The sequence below is a fragment of the Carlito syrichta genome, unplaced genomic scaffold (genome assembly GCF_000164805.1).
Source record: "Carlito syrichta isolate Samal-C Ts95f unplaced genomic scaffold, Tarsius_syrichta-2.0.1 Scaffold307112, whole genome shotgun sequence".
Taxonomy (NCBI): domain Eukaryota; kingdom Metazoa; phylum Chordata; class Mammalia; order Primates; family Tarsiidae; genus Carlito; species Carlito syrichta.
Genome location: NW_007251208.1, coordinates 247,860 through 271,232, shown reverse-complemented (window position 1 = coordinate 271,232; position 23,373 = coordinate 247,860). Strand labels below are relative to the sequence as shown.

At 38.2% G+C, this 23,373-nt stretch overlaps 1 protein-coding gene across 14 annotated transcripts in view; it reads right to left on the bottom strand.

Moving 5' to 3' along the window:
* The window catches only part of CADPS2 (calcium dependent secretion activator 2), a 589,108-nt gene that overhangs the window by 385,171 nt on the left and 180,564 nt on the right, over positions 1-23,373 (bottom strand). For all 14 annotated transcript variants that reach the window (XM_021715434.1, XM_008063869.1, XM_021715437.1 and 11 more), the window contains exon 3: positions 4,634-4,966. In XM_021715434.1, the coding sequence (XP_021571109.1) occupies positions 4,634-4,966 (333 nt within the window). The remainder of the gene's footprint in view (positions 1-4,633; positions 4,967-23,373) is intronic.

The following is a 23,373-nucleotide window of genomic DNA, read 5'->3' as shown; positions in this document are numbered from 1 at the left end:
AACTTCACAGGACCTTCCTTTCAGTAACCCCACCAAGTTCTTACAGTGAGGATCCAAGCAAGATCCCCATGTGATCATGAAAGGAAAAGTGGGGAAAGGCCATTGTTGTATCACCATCTCCCTAACAAAAGGGGAAAGACATCACCAACAGAAAACACTGAAAACTTACCCTGGCTAACTAGAGGAAGAACATACCACCCTACTGTAGTCTTTTTTTTTTAACCTACTGAAATAAAAAAAAAACAACAAAAAAAACCAAAAACAGACTAAATAGGGAACAGGACCTCAATAAAATAATTTGGGAATGCTGCAGCCAGGGATGGGAACATAAAACATGGAGGTGGGAGGGAGTGATACTCCTCCTGGGCAAAGATGGAAACACTTGTGTGGGTTATAACTTTGAGACACAGGTGCATTAAAAGATTGAGGTTTCATTAGATTATAGAACACTCACTCTCTCCAACACCTTACTGCAGCATCAACACAGTTCCAGTATCAGTAGTGGATGGATCACATGTAAAAGAGCTTTAAGACACAGACTTTCTCTAAGGAGAAGTACTTAGGGAAGCCCAGAGTTAAAAGAAGAGATACAAACAAAGATACTAGAAAAACTGGTGACCTTTCCTATAGATACAAGACACATTGAGTACAGCTCAACTCCTACACAGACTAACATTTATCCTCATACTAAAGCCTTATTTATCTCAGTTCTCACTACCTGGTGTAACATATCTGGTTTTAAACAAAAAATCATGAGACATGACAAAGACAAAAAAGGAAAAAGAAATACAGTCTAGAGAGAAAAAGCAAGCATCTAAATCAGATTCAGATGTGACACAGATGTTAGAGTTATCAAATAAGGAATTTAAATTATCATTTTTAATATGCTAAGGGCAATAATAATAAAAGTTGAAACATGCAAGAACAAATGCATAATACAAGCAAAAGATGGAGACTCTTAAGAAAGAATCCAAAGGAAATGCTAGAAATCAAAAACACCGAAGCAGAAACGAAGAATACCTTCGATGGGCTTATTAGTGGACTTGACGCTGCTAAGGAAAGAATCAGTGAACTGAAGACAGATCAACAGAAACTTCCCAACCTGAAATGCAAAGAGAGAAAGAGCTTGAAAACACACACACACACACACACACACACACACACACACACACATACACACACAAAACTCCCAGACAATATAAAAAGAGGGTAACACAAACATAACTGCAATACCAGAAGGAAAGGAAAGATGGTACAAAAGAAATGTTTGAAGTAATAGTAGAGAACTTTCCAAAATTACTAATAAACACTGACACACAGATACAGAGAGCTCAGAAAAATACTATGCAAGAGAAATACACACACACACACACACACACACACACACACATACATACATACCCCAAAACCCTACAACTAGGTATATCATCTTCAAACTACAGAACACTAAGAGAAAAAGAAAATCTTGAAGGCAGGCTTAAGTGGAAAAATATCACCTTACCTATAGAGGATCAAGGCTAATGACTACATAAGATTTTTTGTCAAAGCCATACAAGCAAAATGAAAGTAGACTGAAATATTCAGAGTATTGAAAGAGACCAAAAAAAAAAAAAACCTAACTAATAAGTCTATATCCAGTTAAGTTATCAATTAAATGTGAAGGAGAAACAAAGCCTTTCTCGGACAAACATAAACTGATGCAAACATAAACTGCATCACCAATAGTCTTACCCTGCAAGAAATGTTAGAACAAATTCTTCAGAAATAAGGAAAATGATATAGGTAAGAAGCTTGAATCTACATAAATAAGAGATCATCAGAGAAGGAATAAATGAAGATTTTAAATATATGTGTGTTTTCTTTTCCTCATCAGAGCTAAAGGATAACTGTTAAAAGCAATAATAGTAACGATCTATTGGGTAACAATAGCATATTGTAAGTACAATGAATGACAGCAATATCACAAGTGATAGAAGGGAGGAATTGGGAATATTCTATTATAGAGTAACTGCACTATGAAGTCTTATAGTGTAGTGTTACTTGAAAATGGCCTTAGATTATTTACAAATGCATATTTTTAACTTTAAGGCAACCACTAAATAATTTTTTTTAAAAAACAAGTATAAGTGGTACACCAAAAGAGGATATAAAATGGTATCAAGTAAAACGTTCGATCAAAATCGGAGAAGGCAGAAAATGGGGGAGAGCAAAGAACAAATGCAAGGAAGTGGCAGCAGCTACAAGACTGTAGAATTTAATCCAACCATATTAGTAGTCACATTAAATATTATCGTCTAAACACAATCATTAAAAGACAAAGACTACCTGACTGGATTTTTAAAATACTACAAGACTCAATTATATGCTGTCTATAAAAAATCTACTTTAATAATAAAGAATTGGGTTAAAAGTAAACATAGGAGAGACACCATGCTAACCCTAATAAAAGGAAAGCTGCCAGGCTTGGTGGCTCAGCCTGTAATCCCACACCTTTGGGAGGCTGAGGTGAGTGGACTGCCTTAGCCCGCGGGTTCAAGACCCGCCTGGGCAGCGAGACCTAATCTTTACAATAAATCAAAAAATCACTACATGCCTGTAATTCCGGCTACTCGGAAGGCTGAGGCGTAAGGATCACCGAAGCCCAGCAGGCGAGGCTGCAGTGGCCAGGAGCGGCCACTGCACTCCAGTCTGGGCGACCGAGTGAGACTCCAACTCAAAAAAAAAAAAAGGAAAGCTGACATGTCTATATTAGTTAAAGACAAAGTAGACTTCAGGGATAAAAATGAATATTATACTATGACAAAGGCATCAATTCTACAAGAAGATATAAAAATCTGAATATAAGTTTGAGTACCTAACCAAGCATCTAAACACAAGAGGAAAATAACTGATGGAACAAAGGAAAAATAAACAAATCCATTATGATAGTTGGAAATTTGAGTAGAAGTATGGTTCAAATCATATAAAATAGAAATCAAGGGGCTCACACCCCAGCTGATTCTCTAGTGGCAGAGAATTTATTGAATTAGTAAACAAAATCTCAGGTAAACGAGGTTGTATTTTATAACCTTGTAACATCCAGTATACTCTAGTACATGTACAATAACTCATTTAAAGACCTATTTGCTCTATCAGACTTTAGTATATGGAGAACAAATATGCTTTTTACTCAGTTGGGTTTCCGTAATACCTACGGAGACATTTTTTATGGAATAAATGCTCAAGGAATATCTACTGTATGTCTGAATCTGAACGTTACCACTAAATTATGCTCATCAACATCTAACTGTACAAGTGAGCTATCACTTCATTAAAAATACAAAGTTCCAGTTGTAGTTATCTTTTAAAATAGAATATTTTTGTTTTATAGTCACTCTACTATTGTCAAGTGGCACCGTGAAAACAATTATGGTATATATACAAACTGTTCACACAGTTAAAGTGTCACATGCTTTACTATTAATTAACTCTATTACTGTATCCATTTTAAATGATCTACAAGTTAGTAATGCAAAGTGAGTGATATGGAATACGGAAATACAGAAATTAGGAGTAGATTTGCAATAAGCTTAAAAATAAACATATGTACATTATAGAAGTGTAACTCTTAAGGAACACATTAATTTTAAAATGCCAGGCTTGGCCGGGCTCTGTGGCTCAGCCTATAATCCCAGCACTTTGGAAGGCCGAGGTGAGTGGATTGCCTGAGCACGCGGGTTTGAGACCCGCCGGGGCAACTTGGCGAGACCTCATCTCTACGATAAATCAAAAATTAGCCGGGCGTGGTAGTGCGCACCTGTAGTTCCAGCTACTTGGAAGGCTGAGGTGGAAGGATCGCCAGAGCCCCGCAGGTCGAGGCTGCGGTGGCTGGGAGTGGTCACTGCACTCCAGTCTGAGTGACAAAGTGAGACTCCAACTCAAAAAAATAAATAAATAAATAAAATGCCAGACTTTTATCAATTTAAATTGTATGTTAGGTCATAGTTAAATAATTTTTATCTCCAAAACAAGCAAACAACATGCAAATATAGAATGAATATATTTTTAGACAAATTATAGGGTCTAAAAAATGAAAGATATGGAACATGAGATTTTATTCCATTTTTCATGTGCATAATAGAAAAACTGAAGATAAAATATAATATTAACTCTGTCATCTCTTTAAATTACACAGTTTAACAACCATCCTCAACTCATTTCTACCTGAGTGGGTTTTAAAAATCTGAAATGTAATTATTTTCATAAAACTCAGAAGACCAGCATGATATCTTTGTCATTATTTTGCAATGAGGAATACCTTTCTATTATAAATTGCCAAGCTTCTTCAGATTGCAGATGATTTTCATTTTATTATTCGGGGCATGGCCCATATATGCCCCATTGGCACAAATATGATGTTCTAAAATAGGGTACATAGGAACAATTATTTACTGGATAAAATGTGCTGATATTCTTCTCCCTCTATCAAATACTTATTTCAAACATCACTATATGATTTATTAAAATTCAATTTCACTCAACTTTTCAAGCAAAGACATTATAGAAAGTAAAGTACATCTTTATAGTCTTGTAAACACTTGATGTTCATTCTATGAGTCAGACAGAGGGATGGAAAATATCATAGATCACTTACCTGACATGCATTATAAAGCAGCTGGTGTTCTAGTTTTTTAATACCCAAAATCTGCTGAAACATTTCATAGAGTTGTTCCTTGCTCAGAATAAGTTCAGACACAGCACTTAGTGCCATTCTATTTGGCTGTTTGCACAGGTCCTCTTCGCCCCTATAAATGGCATCATATTTGGCTATCCATGAGCTCAACACCGTCTCTTTGCTCAAGCCATCTATTTCTGGTAAACTCCGCACACGTTTTTCTATGTTTTTCTTAAATACCTCCCTGAAATCATTAGCAGAACAGCCTCCACTCTGCACCATTCTGGCCACTCGGTCACTCTTTAGAAAAACCTGAAAGGAAAAAAAAAAAACCAAACATTTAGGATTAGGCAAGAACACTAACACCACTTGCGCCTTCAGCAATCCAGGCAGCCAGAGTTTCTGACACCAAGTATCAGATTCAAATGATTCAAATTGTTATATATTACATGGTAACTAATGACATAATGAAGACTCCAAATCTCTCTAAAATGTTTAGGAGAGCACAGTATACAGTGCTGAGCAAACTAAATTGATCTGACTTTATCTACACGCCCCCCCCCATATAAAGGTTATGGGCACCTCCACAACTGAATCCTTTAGGGTGGAGTCCTCAGGAATGGGATCGATCGGTCCTCTTATAAAGGGACAGATCCCGGAGAGTTCCCTCATCCCTTCCACCATGTAAGGATACAGCAAAAAGACAGCTGTCTGCAAATCAAGAAGTGGACCCTCACCAGATATCAAATCTGCTGACACAGTGATCTATTGTTTATAAGCACTAAAAAATGATAATTAAGAAGGCAATTAGAGATATGAACCCAATGTTCTTACCTGTATTAGAGAGTTCTGGCTAGTTCTTTAGTGGGGAGTATCCTCTATCATTTGAATGAGGATTTGAAGGCCAACAGTAAGGTAATTCTAGAATCTATCTCAATGTCCTCAAAATTGTTTATCAGCTAGGGGGTTGAAGCATACTTGTCTCCATCCCTGATTTCATCACCCTACCTGCCCCCCAACTTCTCACACACTTTTCATAGCTCGAAAGAACAGATGCTAGAAAAGCAATACCTCTAAGGTACTTCTACTTATCCACATGACCAGGTAAGAAATTAAATAAAAACAATGATAACCATAGAGTGAGATGCTCATGAAACAAGAAGAGATGAGTAATGAAGTAATAATGTCATATTTAGGAAGAAACACCAGACTTTGCCTTACAGCTCGCCATCTTTCTAAGTCATAGATTATATATCAGTCAAGATGCATTAAACAGCCATGATGTCATCCATATCCCTAAGAATCCTCTATGGGACATATAAGGCTGCTTTTATTCCTGTTTTCTTCTTCCTATGATAACAAAAGAGTATTCCAAAAGAGCCTGCAGGACAATTTAATGCAGCCTCCATAAATCACATGCTGTTATTAAGCTTACAAAACAAAAATTCATGTTAACATTTACCCTAAGAACTAATTCTACTGCAGTACTCCCAAGTTATGACCATACCACTTGCACCATACTTCCATGCCTGTCTGAAAGTGGACAAGCAACACACATGTTCTGTACAAAGTGGACTCGAACAACTGACCAGCATGCTCAGCTACCCAACCCCAAACCTCTTCTCCCTCTTAAAGTCATTCACACAGACTGTTCTCCTCATTTCCTATCTTTGCACAGTGGCAAAAATATTCCTGGCACTCAAATATGTTGGCTGACGGAATTAATGTATAAGCAGTAGTAATAAATTTGTCATAAGGAAAATAAGATCCTCCCCTGGTAAACCCCTCATAAGTTGAAAATAGCACAAGTTAAAAATGCATGTAATACCTCTATCCTACCAAACATCATAGCTTTTTTAGTCTACCTGAAACATGCTCAGAATACTTCATTAGTGTACAGTTGGGCAAAATCATATAACACAAAGCCTATTTTATAATGAAGTGTTGAATATCTCATGTAATCTATTGGATATTGTACTGAAAATGAAAAGCAGAATGGGTGTATGGGTACTGGAAGTATAGTTTCTACTGAATACGTATTATTTCACACCATTGTAAAGTCAAAGAATCTTAAGGCAAACTATTGTAAGTCAGGGACTATTTGTGTTCATAACACTTTCACGCAAGCCTTCCTTCCTCTCTCTTTACCAGCTCTGGTTCAATGACTAACTACTGTAAAGTCACTCTGTCTTATGTTTTATGTTTCTAAGCAAAAACAAATTCATTCTTAAGTGACATGTATACGAATATTGCTTTTAGGTCAGGCATGGTGGCTCATACCCAGCACTTTGGGAAGCTTAGGTGAGTGGATTGCTGAGTCCATGAGTTCAAGAACAGCCTAGCCAACACAGTGAAACTTCATCTCTACAAAAATTTTTTTAAAAACTGAGTCAGGCAGGGTTGTACACACCTGTAATCTCAGCTACCTGGGAGGCTGAGGCAGAAGGATCACCTGAACCCAGGAGGTCAAGGCTGTGAAGATGCTGTGACCATGCCACTGCACTATATCCTAGGTGACAGATTGAGACCCCAACTCAAAAATAAAAAGAATGTTGCTTTTAATATTTATAGATCAAAGACAATAAAGTTGAAATACTTCACAATATGTTTTGTCTAAGAATGACATTAACTACTTCAGAATCTATAGGTATGTCTCCATTTCCCTTCTCAGCCTCATCTAACATACCTACCCTTCTTGGGTGATAGCCTTCAATATACATAAATTATATATTTATAAATTACATAAAATTATTTGTATGTAGTTATATATAAAATTGTATCCATAAATATTAAAATATTAATATATATATAATCTTAAATATATTATGTTACTTAAACTCTATTTTCTGTGATAGCTGTATCTTGTGAAGTTAGAGCATATGGAAGCTCAGTAGCTAAAGGGGTGGACTGTGCCAGTTGTCAATCTGTTACTTTTCGACTCCAAATCCACCTTTCCATTGCCCTGTCTTGGTCAGCAAGCACAATTTTAGGCAATGTCAGTAGAGGGTGTTGGAAGAGTTACACTGGAGGAAGAAAAGCTCTTCTTCCTGATTCTCTTCTTACCTACGGGCACATTACACCAACCCATGGCAGCTTTTCTTTAGACCCTGAGAGTGGCCTCCAAAAAAGTACCATCCACACTGACAGATCCTCAGTGACTTCTCCAGTGTGGCACCTCCCTGTGGGCAATGTCCCCCCAAAACCACAGAAGGCAGACTCCCTGTAAGCCCCATTAGTGCAGCACTTAGGTGAACTTCTCTGTCATGCAGTAAGACATATCTTCTCCAAAGAGATCTAGATCCCAGAGTAGGAGGATGGGACCCTCTTCTACATTTCTTCCTTGGGTGCTCTGCTTCCTATTTCTGCTACTTATTCTATATTCTTTAGAGTTTTCTTTACCCATAATAGCTAACTCCCCATCGCAGGAGTCCTCAATCTCCATGCTGCAGAGTTGTATGTGTCTGTGGCCGGTTAGGAACTGGGCTGCACGGCAGGAAGTGAGCAGCCAGAGAGCAGAGCTTTGCATTCTGTCAGATCAGCTGCAGCATTAGATTCGCATAGGAGTGCTAAACCCTGTTGTGAATTGCACATGCAACGGATTTAGGTTGTATGCTTCTTATGGGAATCTAATGTCTGATTGTCTCTCTCCTCCTCCTCCTCCCATCTGTGGAAAAATGGTCTTCCATGAAACTGGTCCTTGATTCCAAAAAGGTTGGGGACCACTGCCTTATTGTTTATATAAAACTTTCCGTCTTCAATTATTGTATGTCTCCACCTCCACAGTGTACTCTAACTGATACAAAATACTGAAGTGCCGCAACAGAGAAATTTGGTAATGTATATAAAGTTAGACTAGTACTTTTTTTTAAAATTTACTTTAGAGTTTTGGGGTATAAGTGGAAATTTATAAGTAGGTAGAATGCAGGTGAAGGCTGGGCTACTAGCTGGCCCTCTCTCCCCCTGAGAGTGAACCAGAGACCCAGTGTGTATTCACATACCCTCCTCCTTCTCCCATCACCCCAAGCAGTGTCCAGTGTCTGCTGATCCCACTACTGTGCTCGAGTGACCAGTGTTCACGGCCTGTGTATAAGTGAGATATGCAGTATTCATTTCTTGGTTTCTGTGACAGTTCACTTAGTATGACGATCTCCAGCTGCATTCAAGTTGTTGCAAAGGCCATGATTTTGTTCTTCTTTATGACCAGGAAGATTTTTTTTAAAGTGCAATGTAAGGATCTTAAGACAGACTTCAGGAAAAACTTTTAATTGCTTAATTTCTAATACTCTAAGTTGGCAGGCATCTTATTTTTCCAACTTTTTCTGCCTAAAGAGTCAGAGCTAGATGTAACCAAGTAACCAAATCACATTTTTAAAGTAAGGGTATGAATAAACATGTTTTCTGATTCTTAATCTCTCCTACAAAACCATATCTAAAGCCATACTAATTCAGTCCAATTACATGCAATTTAATTGACATTTGCTAAGTGGTAACATCATTGCAGGGATTCTCCTAAGTCCAAAGAAAAATGAGCCAAAGACTGTGCCCTAAAAAGCTCCACCACCTGAGAGAGACAGGATAAACACAAAAATATAATAGTGTAATAGCAGTAATAGAAACCCACACAGAGAGAGGGAAAGCAAAAAACAAACAAATTATCAACTCTGTTGGGCAGCCAGAGTCAGAGCGGAGGAGGATCCAGAACAGAGACAGGGGACTTGCCCTTACCGGCATTTTGAACATGTGAGTTGTGTGAGAGGGGAACAAAAGAATAAAAGGCATTTCAGGAAAAATAAAAGAAAAGGGCAAAAAGCACAGAAGAACAAAGCATAGCCTTTTGAGGGAAATAAAAGAACTTTCACACTGCAGGAACATTACCTATAGAGGTGAGGGCAGCAAAGTTATGCCAGGCAGAACAAGAAAGACCAGGTGGCAAAATGCCACAGGTGCAGAGGAAGGATGCTGGGCTCTATCTGATGACCTGGAGACAATGAAACTGGCTAGCCAAGTCAGTACATTGGTGAGAAGCACCTTTAGACAAATAACTGGAGGCAGCATCAAGGGTAGAAGACAAGCAACCAGGGTAGACACTTGATACCAGGTATCCAATGAGGACAGCAGCTCTGGTAGAAAACAAGAAGGGGCTGGACTAGGACTAGACACAAGAAAGAGGTGGAGTCAAGATGGAGCTAGAGATAAATCTTAGTGATTCACTGAATGTGGAAACTAAGGCAGGAAAAATGTGAAGACCCAGTGTTTTACTGGGGTACCTAGATTCCACTAACTAAAAACAAAGAATACAAGTGGAAGAACGTGTGTGTGTGCGCACACACGTAAGAGGGCGCGCTTATAGGGTCATGAATAATTAGTTTAGTTTTGGTATACAAGTTAGCTTTGGAGACACACTGTGGTCAAAACAGTCAAGAACAAAACCCTATCAAATACCGATGCTTAAACATAGGGCAAAGTAACTGGATCCAAGGGAGATTAGTAGTGTCAGAGAAGGAAAAATATGGACATACTAGGAGTCAAGGGAGGAGAAAGTCTCAAGGTGTGTGTGTGAGAGAGAGAGACAGACAGACGCGGAGAGAGATAGAATAGAAACACACATACAGAGAAAGAGACAAAAAGCAGAGAAAGAAAGAGACACAGCAAAAGCAAGAGATATACACAGAGAAAAAGAAAGACAGAGAAAGAGACCCACACAGAGGGACTGAGACACACACTGAGAGAGCATGCACAAGAGAGAAAGAGACACTCAGAAGGAGAGAGGCTGAGAGAGAAAAACAGAGAGAGAGACAGCAAGAGAGAAAGATACAGACAGAGGGAGAGAGAGACACAGATAAAGACAGAGAGAGCATGCCAGAGAAGGAGACATACACAGAGGGAGAGAGAGACAGAAAAAGACACAGAGAGATACACAGAGGGAGAGAGACAGAAAAAAAGACAGAGACAGATACACAGAGGGAGAGAGACACAGAAAGACAGAGAGAGAGTACAAGAGAGAAAGGCATATACAGACACACAGAGGTAGAGGAGACAGAGAAAGACAGAGAGAGACAGTGAGAGCAAAAGATACAGAGGGAGAGGACAGAGAGAGAGAGAGCAAGAGACAGTAAGAGAGAGACAAAAAGACAAATAGAGAGGAGACAGCAAGAGAGAAATATATACAGAGGGAGAGGGAGGGAGACACAGAGAGAAAGGCAGGGAGACAGCAACAGAAAAGAGACATACACAGAGACACAAAAAGAGAGGAGAGAAAGACACACATACAGAGGGAGACACAGAGTGAAAAAAAGCCACACACAGAAGGTGAGAGAGACAGACAGAGAGAGAGAGAGAGAGAGAGAGAGACAGAGAGAGAGAGAGAGACAGAGAGAGAGAGAGAGAATGAGAGAGACACACAGAAGAGAGACACACAGAGACAGACACACACACACATAAAAGGAGAGAACAGAGAGAGAGAGAGCAACATAGCATGAGAACATAAGATAAAAAGTGCCATGAGAGAAAAAATCAGGTCAAGTGAAAAAAGATTTGATTGTTCTCTGTCATCACTAGGTCACCTTTGGAAGAAGATTTACTGGAGCGATGAAGACAGAAGCCAGTTGCAGAAAGAAGAAGAGAGGACAAGGTGAAATGAAGTTAAGACAGCAAACAAACTTCTTTTAGAAAACATGAAAAAGGAAATGAGAGAGAAGGCAGCAAAAGCAGGACTAGGAAATCACATTCAAGCAACGGAAGAGACAAGTCAGTAAAGAGAAGAGCTTTAAGGTACAAAAGATATAGAAAAGTGGTGGTATGTCGATTCCAGATTAGGTTATAAAAGACTGAAGCCTCCTCACCCCCCCCCCCCCATTACATGCTTTGTGGGAAGCAAGCTGTCAGGAGGCAAGAAACTGAGACCTTCAGTCTAACAACCCTCAGTGAACCAAGATCTATCCATAACCATGTCGGTGAACTTAAAAGCAAATTCTTCAGTCCCAAGTGAGCCTAGGATGATTGCAGTCTCAGCTGACGTCTTGGTTGTAACCTCTTCAAAGATCCTGAGCAGACACATCCAGCTAAGCTGCTCTGGGGTTCCTAATTCTGAGAAATGGTGAGATAACACATATTGGTTGTTTTAAGTGGCCAGATTTTGAGAAGATTTGTTACAAAGCAATAGATAATACATGCATATGTTCTTGTGGTTTTATCTCTTATTCATTTGATTTTCAGTTCAGTCATCTCCTGAGAGGAAGCTCTGTCCTTCTCCATTACCTTATTCATCATCCTTGCCCTCTTATCTTACTCTATATTTATTTTTAGCACATAGCATCATCTGAAATGTAATTGTCTGCCTCTCCAAAATAGAAGGTAAACATCACCACAAGAAAGACCTTGATTTGCTTGCTAATGATTCCAGTGTCTAACACTGAGTCTGTCTCATAGAAAGAGCTCAATATAGATTCATTGTAAAAAAGTAAATACTATTCATGAACGCTGAAATATCTAAGACTTAAGAAAAAGATTAGATATGCATGTAGCTCACAGGCTTCCTAAAACATGGCTGACTATGAGAGTGGTACCAGAGGATGGATAAAAATGTATTAACTAAAAGCACAGGAAGTGGTATAGTCAAAAGGCATGAGCTCCAGAAGGACAAGAGTTTTGCGTGAGGTAGGAAGAGTAACAATCTGAAGCCAGGGATGAAAAACAGTCCTCTTGGCCCTACATGTAGAGGACAAGGGAAGGCATCCTTTCTGTTGTGCAGTTAGGCCTGGAGCTCTTCACATGCTTCCAAAGCCATCACAAGGAGTGATCCACCAACCTTTACATGCTTACCACACTTAAGCTCCAGACTTGGATACCATCCAGCATCTCTCTTTAGATGTCCTATAGCACCCTAAACTTAACAAGTCTCCAATAGAGGTCATAACTATTTCCAATATTTGCACTGCCTCCTGCCTGCCTGCCTGCCTGCCTCAGTGTCAGATCCCAATTTAAATCCTTGAGAGACCTGGAAACCATTTTTGACCGCGCCATATGCTCCGTGTTATTTTCCCTGACATACAACTTGTCACAACACCTGCTGATTCTACCCCCTAAATGTCTCTCAATTCCTTCTTTACCTCTCCATCTCCCCCAGTAGTGCTCCATGCCTCTCCCTGGGACTCTATGGGATGAAAGCAAACAGTTTCTTAACAGTCTTCCTGCCTCAGAAGGTTTTCTGGCGGCCACTCTGTTTCAACTATAATTTTTCCCCAACCTATTCTTTTCATTGACATCAAATTAATATACATATTTTAAAAATCTGGTCATTTCAATCCTTCTCCAGCTTAAAATTCTTAACTGGCTTTTCACCAAAACCACCACCAAGGCCTCTGAGGTCCCACTTTAAAATGTCCCCAGCTACCTCTCCGGCTTCATCACAAGTCATTTTCTCTTGTTGGAGCTCCATGCTCGCATTCCATCAGCCTTACAAAAACCTCCCATTGTTCATCTTGCTATCTCCTAATTATCTTAGTCACCCTTCAGATCACCACCCAGTTGACCCTTCCTCAGAGATTTCTTTCCCAGTCATCCCCGCTTAGCCAGATCCTGTGTTATATGCTATTACAGCACCTTTTCTTTTTCCTACAAAGTGCTTATCATGTTGCCACTGTAATGCTTAAGTAAAACAATTTAATTCCCATATCTATTGAACTCACTGGACAGCAAGTTCCATGAAGCCAAAGACTGTTTCAACACTCTATCTGTAGTACTAACACCAGACCAAGTGCATGACAAGTTTTTAGAAAAGATCCCCTGGAGGAGTGAATGAGCAATGAATGAGTGGTTTGAATAGTTAAACTAAAGATTTAATTCCCCCATCCTTGTACAAGTATAGTTTAAAGAATCGATGAAGGTTTACTGCTTTTCTATTTTATGCTCCTTTAAGAAGTTTAAGACATGAACCTTGTCCATATGAATGGGGGAGAAAGTGACATGCAGAGAGAAGGAAGCACAATGAGTGACAACCCAGAGGAGGGAGACTACTTTGTGAGGAAAATAAAATGTATATTGCCTAATAAATATAATATCATCTAATAATTCCTACAATCTGCGCTATTCCTGTGGAAATGATATGATTTCTAATGTCAATTTTCCAGGTGTCATCAGTTATGAAAGTATGTAACACTGATGTGTTTAGTCTCACCATATAGCAAATATCTCAATCCTGCATCTTGTTACAACAACAATTATCAAGTTAAAGGAAGGTAAAGTGTGGCTACATGCAGAGACTGGCCCCAGAGCTGCTCTTCAGGTCTGAGGAGGACACACATAAGCTTTCTGCTCTGGACCCCCAGGATCCTTCGTGAAATTCTGTCTGGAATACCAGTAGGATGCCATGTTGGTGTTAAAGCAGTCATGAGTACTGAGTATATCAACATACCCACTGAGGAGTAGATCTTCTGACTTCCTAGAGCTTTTCACACATTATCTCCTTTAATCTCCACAATTACCCTGTGCCTTATCCACTATCATTCTCTTTTACAGATTAAGTAGTTTAAATTGAGGAGATAAATAACTGGCCCAAGGCCACAGAGTTACTGGGAAAATAGAGACAGAATTCCAGCCTTTGGGCTCCAAAACACTATTCCTTTACTTACTCTGCTCTCCCACTCCCCTACGCCACCATGGGTGTACTTGTGGAAGCCAGATGTCCTGCTGAGTGCTAGCCAACACCTGTGGAAGTATCTATCAGTGATCTGCTTGTGAAAATGCTACCGAACACACAACTGATTCAGCATGGAAGTTAGGAATCTCACATTAGGAAACAACAGACTATGTGTGTTACATTTCTCCACGTTTCAGCAAATTTAACTTGTACATGGTCTTCCCGCTGAGCAGAACTAACTGCTACTCTTCCCATCCTCCACTCAACTTATACACCAAAGAAGCTACTGAGTGTCTTAGCAAAGTCATGATGAACTAGTAAGGAAACTGAAATGGGACAACTAGAACAAGAAACTGTATCTGCAAAGGCTAAATCTGCTCAGCTGTCCAAACAAGCCTTCAAATACACTTTTCCACAGAAGCCCTTATTGTTCATACATCACTGTTGATCTAAACCATACATTGCTTCCCTGATTCAAAAAGATTTTTATAACGATGAGAAAAACATTATCTGCTTGCCAAATCATTGTGGCTATCTATGAGATGGTTCTGGGAAGGCTGCCAACATGCGCTCAGCCAGGAAAACGTTGAGAAAGTACAAGAGCCCCACTTATAAGACATGCCTTTTTCTCCTTAATAATGCCAAATATTGTCTCATAATTCCCACAACCTGTTGTCCTTGGACAAATAGTGATGTAGTTTTTAAAACTATTTTTCAGGTGTTACCAATTCATGAAAGTTTATAATACGGTTAGTTTAGACTAGTTAGGAATACTAGAAATAAAATATTTTTTAGTTTTCTGACACATAAACACCAGTACTTTCTTCCAAGTCACTTTGTATGCCCAAAGCCAACAGATTCTCTGTTGGCACTGTATTGTAGCAGCCTTTTTATCCATCCAAGTCTCCCTCAGTCTACTTTCCCAGTCTTCTGGTCTATTGCTCCCTAAAACATATTTTCTGGTCCAATAAGGGGAACACTGGTTTATCGCTCTGTACTCTCCATATGTCCCCTCCCTCATACCTCATCCATTTGTTCGATAAACATTTAACAATAAAAACTATGGGCTAGGCAGTGTGATCAGTGCTAGAAACATACTTGTAAGCAAAATGGCATGGGTTTGCTGCCTTCCTAAAGCTTACAGTGGGACAAACACATTGTTACACAAATGAATATGACTATGGCTTCATAAATGCTACTGAGAATTTCTGGTGCCATAAAAGACTGCAACCAAGGTTTAAATCTAGGTGGGGAGGTCCTGGAGGCTTCCCTGAGAAGGTGAATAGGGATCCAAAGACTGAAAATAATTATCTTGTAAATGAAAGAGACAAAGAAGCCAAGGGACAGTAAGTGGAGGATATACAGACAGTCTAAGTGGGCATCAAGAAGGCTCACTGGGCTGGAGTGAAGAAGAAGAGACTCCAGTGGAATGGAAGGAGGCTGGAGAGGAGGAGTTGGCCTTGTCAGGTTTTGAAAGGTCTCTGGTCTTTATGCCAAGAGCACGGAATGCTATCATTTAAGACAGGAAGTCAAATGATCAAAACTGTATTTTGAAGATAGCTAAAATTTGTTTTAGGGGTTTTACATGTATTAACCCTCACAATCACATGAGGAAGGTGCTAAGATCTATCTTAAAAGTTAAAAACAAACAAACAAAAAAACATGAGAGGTAAAGATATATGGCCAAGATCACACAGAGTGTGGAAAAGTGAAGATTTTTTTTTTTTTTTCAGTTGGAGTCTCACTCTGTCACTCAGGCTAGAGTGCAGAGGCACACTCACAATCACCGCAGCCTCCATCTGCTGGGCTTAGGCAATCCTTCCGCCTCAGCCTTCCAAGTAACTGTAACTACAGGCGCAGGCTATCTTACTCAGCTTATTTTTTTGACTTACTGTAGAAACTAGGTCTCACCAAGTTGCCCAGGCTGGTCTTGAACCCTGGGCTCAGGCAATCCTCTCACCTTGGCCTTCCAAAGTGCTGTGATTACAGGCTGAGCCACTGCACCCAGCCTGAAAGGTCAAGATTTAAGCCCAGGCTCTCTCCAGAGTCTCCCTCTTTAGCATAATGCAATCAAATTTGGCAATTTATCCATTATGACTTTTTTTTCCTAAACAACTTTAAGATGATAATTTACGTACCACAAAATTATCCCATTTCATCAATACAGTCAAGGCTTTGGTATATTCACAAAGTTGCTTACCTATCAATATAATCGAGTTCAGTACATTGTCATGAGCCCAGGAGGAATCCCAGCATCCCCCTTTTGGGATTTCTAAGAACTTTATTTTATTCATGATTACCTGACCTCTCAGAATCTGAGACTGATAATTCCTGTTTATGCTCCCCTCTTTGACACTAGAAGGATGTAAAGCTCATCATCATGGAGTATGCACTCTCAACGGGGTGATGTAGTCCCCAAAGTGAGAAGAATATTGGTTCTTGGAATGATAAAACAATTTCACTTCATATAAAGCACAAATGTACACACAGTATACAAAACTGCATTATGGCTTATTAAACTGAGCTGGAAAGGCCAAGGAATGGATGGATTGGTGAGGATTCAAGGAGAATGTGTTCCTGTTATTCTCCCTCTCCTTTGTGAAACATCCCACAGCTGGATGTGATTTCTCTATTCTGTGCCATCTCAGCCCTTCCCAATACTCTCTGAAGGTATAAAACATATACATTCAGCCTTGTGTCCCGAACATTTTCTTATAAAAATGTTCAAACGAGAAAAAAGTTTGTAATGAGCACACAGATACTTACTACATAAACTCTACAATTAACATTTTACTCTACTAGTTCTTTCATATATCTTTTTCTCTCCATCAGTTCAAATATTTTCTTATGCATTTTAGAGTAAGTCAAACACATGATCTTGTACTTTACAAAAAAATTCCACAATAGATTAGAAGTCAGCAAATATTGGTCTTTTGCTGAAGATACAATGTCTCAAAAAAACTTTTCTTTGAGAAGATAGGTAATAATCCTGCTAAGACTGTAAGCTTCACAAGAGCTGCACCGTTAAGCCCTCTGTAGTGTCAGGTACCATTAGAGCTCGGTTTAAAAGAAATCACTAGGTCCTTGTAGTAATGGACTTTGGAAAGTTATTGAATCCAAAGACTGGTGTTTTGACCAGTGCAAGATGAAGTTTTCATGGATTTGAGGTGAAAATAAACAAATACAGGAACTACAAAGTTCATTTTTAAAAAGCAAAATGTATTTAATATTCTAATAATTAAACTGCAGAGTAACAAATACTATTTTTTGTAAGACAACATTATTAATCATAAATGGTGGGTTTTTGTTGTTGTTGCTGCAATGGCTAATGATCTTTTTGGCAAACAAACAAACAAACAAAACTACCTAACTATGCCTGATCTTTGTTTTTTTGTTTATTGAAGTGTGAATTTCAAAGGTTTGCAAAACACTGATGTAACCAATCCCATTTCTTTACTTATCAAATGTGAAGAAATCACAACTTAAAACCAACAGCCAATAATCTGTTTTACTTAACAAATGAATTTAGGTAAGGGATACCTCTAGACATTCATCTATGAATCAGATACAGCTGCTCTCAAAAAACCATTCCTTATAACTAATCTAAATCCTTTAGATCAAATCTAAAGCTCTTCGGGCAAATTTAAAGCGCTGAACTAGCAATGATTTCTCACATTGTGTTGCAGGAATTGAGGTTATTCTATACTCAAATGAACATAAACGTATTTTTAAAAGTATGAAGCTATTTTGGGGGGAAAATACAGATATCTAATAATATCCCTCATAATATTATCAATATTATGAAGTTGTTCTAATGCTTTGTTCTTCTAATACAGCTAAGAGCAGTTCCTTTAGTCTTCCTTTACAGATATTTTTCAAGCTAATTGTTCAGAGCTTAAATTTCCCTAAGCCAAAGTCAAATTCTCCTTAACCCTGTAACTATAGAGACTACAAATGAAGAATTTCCAAGCCATTTGCTACAAGTACAAATATAAAAGGAGACATAAGATCATTGGTCCCTACCACAGGTTAGTCTGTATGACACTGAAGAAGAAAGACTGAGACCCTAAAGAAGAAGAAGAATCATGTAGCTCATCATGGAAAAGGGAGCAATGACAAAGAAAAACATGAATTTCTTAAGAAAAACTTCTACATGCAGACATACCTTTTCCGAGCCATCCCTTTATCCTTCCCCTATTTTAGTCAACGCTTTATGGTGTGACCAAAAAATCTGAAAGTTCCTGAGTTGGGAACCTTCTTCCATCTATACTATGAGGATTATTTTTCCCTCATTGTAATGATACAAAAAATAAATTTTCAAAATGTGGTGTATTTTTTGAAGACTCATACTATTTAATGTTCAATAAATCTTTAAAATAATTTATCTTCATTATATACAACATATAAAATGTGTTCCCTCTGTCTCACAGCTTTACAATATTCCAACTTCAATTGTGTAATTTTGCTCACCTCCTCCCACTTCTCGTCTCAGCAGCTGGGAAATAATGAGCATCAAAAGATAATGAGAGTCTTCATCCCTGAGAGTTCAAGGTGTTACATGAGCTAAGAGACTGAAACATTCTGGGTCAGTGTTCCTCCCAGGTGGGATAGAGTTAAATCCTTTTTCATTTTTTAACTTTTAATTAATAGTAAATTATATATTTATGGGATACAATGTGATGTTTTGATATATGTTTACTACGTGAAATTATACTTTTCTCAACACAACATTTGAGTATTACACGAGATAATACAGTGAAATGTTTTAAAATCAGTGCTACTCAGTGTGTGATCTATGGGCTAATGCCAGTTCTTTAACTGTTACCTGTACCTCAGCAAGGACAGCAGGTCCTCAAATACTGTTGTTTTGCTATAATGTTGATTTAAAAAAATCAATTCCTGGCTGGGGCCACTGTCTGTGTGGAGTTTGTATGTTTTCATGTCTGTGTGGGTTTCCTCCCACATTCCAAAGATGTGCATGTGAGGTTCTCCGGCGTGACTGTATTGTCCCAGGATAAGTGGGTGTGGGTGTGATTGTGCCTAGTGATGGGATGGTGTTCTGCCCAGGGTGGGTTCGCACCTGGGGCCCTCACTTGCCTCGTTCTGGCCGCCCATGATTCTTAACTAGAATGAATGGGCAAATGATCATCTTATTTGGTTTTATTAATTGTACTTAAATGTATGTACAGCTCACAATTATTTCCAGGTTTAACAGCAAAAGTGTTTGGTCTTTATTAAAATTTGATGATATTTGTGTGTCCAGAAATAGGTCATAGGGACTTTACTCTTGTTTATATCAATTAGCTTATGGTAAAACTGGTTTTGTTATAAGTCATTTCACATAAAGTCACAGTCATCAATAACTTATCAACTATTCTAAGTGAGAGCTTACGTTTTCAGAAACTTTTGAAGGAATATGGCATTGCCATGGTATCCCAAAGAATGATATTTCCCCAACATTTTATTATAAAAATGTTAAAGTGAGAAAAAAGTTTGTAGTGGACACACATATACCTACTAAATAAACTCTACAATTAATATTTTACTCTACTAGTTCTTTCATATATCTTTCTATCAGTTCAAATATTTTTCTTATGCATTTTAGAGTAAGTCAAACACATGATCTTGTACTTTACAAAAAATTCCACAATGGATTAGAAATCAGCAAATATTGGTCTTTTGCTGAAGATACAATGTCTCAAGAAACTTTTCTCTGAGAAGATAGGTAATAAATGTACCAATATGACACAGAAGTTGGGAGAAAATATATTTCTAAAAACCAAACCATTCTATTTTCCACTATACCACTGGACACCAGAGAATGAGTTGCTACCCTCTCAAATTCCAGGTTTATACATACGTCTTGAGGATAGCAAGTTATTTACTCTTGGTAATCCATGGCACTACAGTGGAGAAACAAAGTTCCAGAATAAAAAGGAAAAAAGAAATGCCTGGAAAGTAAGTCAGTTTTAAAAGCAAACATTCTGTTATGCTAAAGAAAAATAAACCCAAAACTTATTGGCTAAACTTCCCTGGCATATAGTAGCTCTCAATAAATATTTGTCAAGTAGATTTTGTAGTTTATACCTTGTAGTTATTTTTTCTCCAGATGGAAACTATGCATGGAATTAACAATGTTATTGCCTTTTAATCTGATTCTCAGGATTGTGAGGGACCTCAGAAGTTTACGTCCAATCATCCTTCCAAAGTCTGAATCTCACTACCACCACTACTAAAATAACATTCCAACAATATCAAACTCCTTTAAGAAACATAAACTCCAAAAAAAGAGAAGGCAGGAAGGGGGTTTAGGGTTCAGAAATTACTTGTGGGGCACAATGTTTACTATCTGGGGGATGGGCCACATGAGACCCAATCCCCACCACTATACAATATGCCCATATAATGCATGTGTACCTCCTGAATCTAAAATAAAGATGAAAAAAAAAAAATCCACTAGTAACTGCTGCTAATCAGAGTGCATATTCAGGGCAACTTGGAATCTGTTCCCACGTTGCAATTCTCAAGTCTGGCCCAAATAAACTCTCGACTTATAAGGAAGGGGGGTGGGGAATGAAGGGAAGGAGGGAGGGAGGGATTTCTGAAGGGAATGACCTGTCTATGGGTAGGACTAACTTCTGGATTGTTCTTTGCTTCAGATGGCAACATTCTGCCTGTAGCTATTATTCATTCACATAGTTCTAATCCTTGTAATAACAAAGAAAATCTAAATTCCTATCAAAGTCCTTCTTCAAGTATCTGGTGGCAATCAAAACTGTCTTCTGTCTTCCATGTTAAGCATCATCGTAAAATCACCACTAAACTAAGAGTAATTAATGGGTGAATTCTTTTATTAGTAAATCACAACTTAGTAGTACCATGTATCAAGCCTTTGGCTAAATTTTGATAGCTATCTCATTCAATTAGTATAGTATAGACCTATATTTTCAGCTGGGTAGTGAACATCTCCTAGATGTGCTAAGGCACACAAAATTTGTAGTCTTCTTCGTCAAACTTTCTTCACCTGTCATTTTCTATCTCACTGAATGGTATCATTACAAGCTGGTGGCCCAAGCCAGAAAGCAAGGAGTCATTCTTAACTCTTCACTCTTCTTCGATACCTCCCAATCCATACCTAACTCTTCTATATCTATCCATATTATGTTGCTAAATTGGAGATGAATTGATGATAAAAGCTATGGATGTAGAGAAGTTTTGAAATCAGTGTTACCCTGGTCATCCAAAAGTGAAGTAGAAAATTTGTATCAGCAAAGGAAACCATCAAAGAACTTATTATCTTGGAAGTGACCCACCAAATTACCACTGTCCTCATTCATAGTTTCACCGTATCATTGTAACAGCCTCCTGAGTTCTCTCTTCCTTTTCAAGTTCCTTACTCAAAATTGCATATAACACACTGGAAACCTCTTGCTACAACACTGTTGTACACACTCTTCCCTCACCCCAGATGCCCTTCTTCCCAATCCAGTAATTCTCCTTTTCAAATGTTATTTCCTTCCTTAAGTGTTCCTTGTTTCTCCAGCTAAAATCTTTTCCTTCATACCCCCAGAGGCCTTTATCAATTCCTTTCCATGAAATGTAATCCTTTCTGCCTTGATATTTTGAGTTCCATGTAAATGTCGTTAGTAAAGTAAAAACAAGTCGAACCGAAGAAAATAGAGGGTAAAAATGGGGACTTGATTAGTGCAAAGGCTCTTTGGAAGAGATCCCTGGCAGTAGCTCTCAATCTTGTGAGCACACTGGAATAACCTGAACAACTATAAAAACGATTGATACCTGGGTCCGGACCACAGGTCTTGAGTGCAACCAGGGCATTGGATTTTTTTATCTCCAGGTGATTCTGATGTGCAGCCAAGGCTTAGGAGTTCTGCTTTATGGGGACTATAAAAGAGAATTAAGAGATTAATAAAAGATTTTTAAACAGAAACAAAGATCTGTTTGAAATAAGATAATAAATGCTACAACTTGAGTAGTAAGTGGCTGTTCTGGAATAGAAGTAGAAAAAGCAGATCATAGGGATGATTCAGAGTAGGTATATAATACTGTAGAAGAAGTAAATGTAGGAGGCAAAAATTTACTGGCACTTGGTGGAAACTATAACGGCTTACAACCGGTCCTAGGCTGAAGCTGGAACAGAAGCGATGGGCTGGGAAAAGATGAACATTTAGGGAAAGTGCTGCCTGGAATAAGGACCAAGAACAGGTCTGAAGAAGTGGTGGAGATGAGATATCAAGTAAATCTAGGGAGAGAATTCTGAAAAAGATGCTGTAAGTTTTCAAAGATAACACAAGGTGATGTGTGTCAACAACCCATGTGTTGCTGAACTGGAGATGAAGTTTACACACATACAGCCGTTTTGAAATTAGAGTTATACTGGTCACCAGTAATGATGAAAAATATTCATAACAGCACTTAAAATCATTAGGGGACACAGTAACTTAGAAACCTGCAAAGATGACACCACGATTAGAAAGAGAGGTGATAGAAACTGTGGTATAGTGATGAAAAGGGGAGATTTTGGTGACAGGATGTGATGGAACAACTTTAACACCTGTGGGTACGGAGGAAATCATCTCTTTTTCTAAAGCTAAAGTACATCTTCCTCCCCTAAACACATACACACAAAGTTCTTGCCTTTTATAAGACCAAGTATTTATTTTAAGTGATTTCTGACTTGTAAATGTGATAATCTATAATGCTTATTTTCCATCACTAAGAACCAAACATTTAAAAAATGCAGTAACTACAAACTCAAAGAAACAAATTTATTTTTAAAATATAAAAACAGGTGCTCATCATAAACCATTGGATGGGGAATGAATTCTGGTCAACAATTATAATTTAATATTTTGTCAAAGTAATTTGGGAAGAACATTTTCAACATTAATATTCCATTATTTGGCATAATTGGAATGAACAGCCCAGTTTTTCCTGATTAAAACATAACAGCTGTGTTACAAAAAATATATGTATCATTATTCATTCATTTATTCATTTAATTCACAAATACTTCCAAGCACTGTGCTAGACCCTGGGATTATAGTAAACAAAACAAACATGA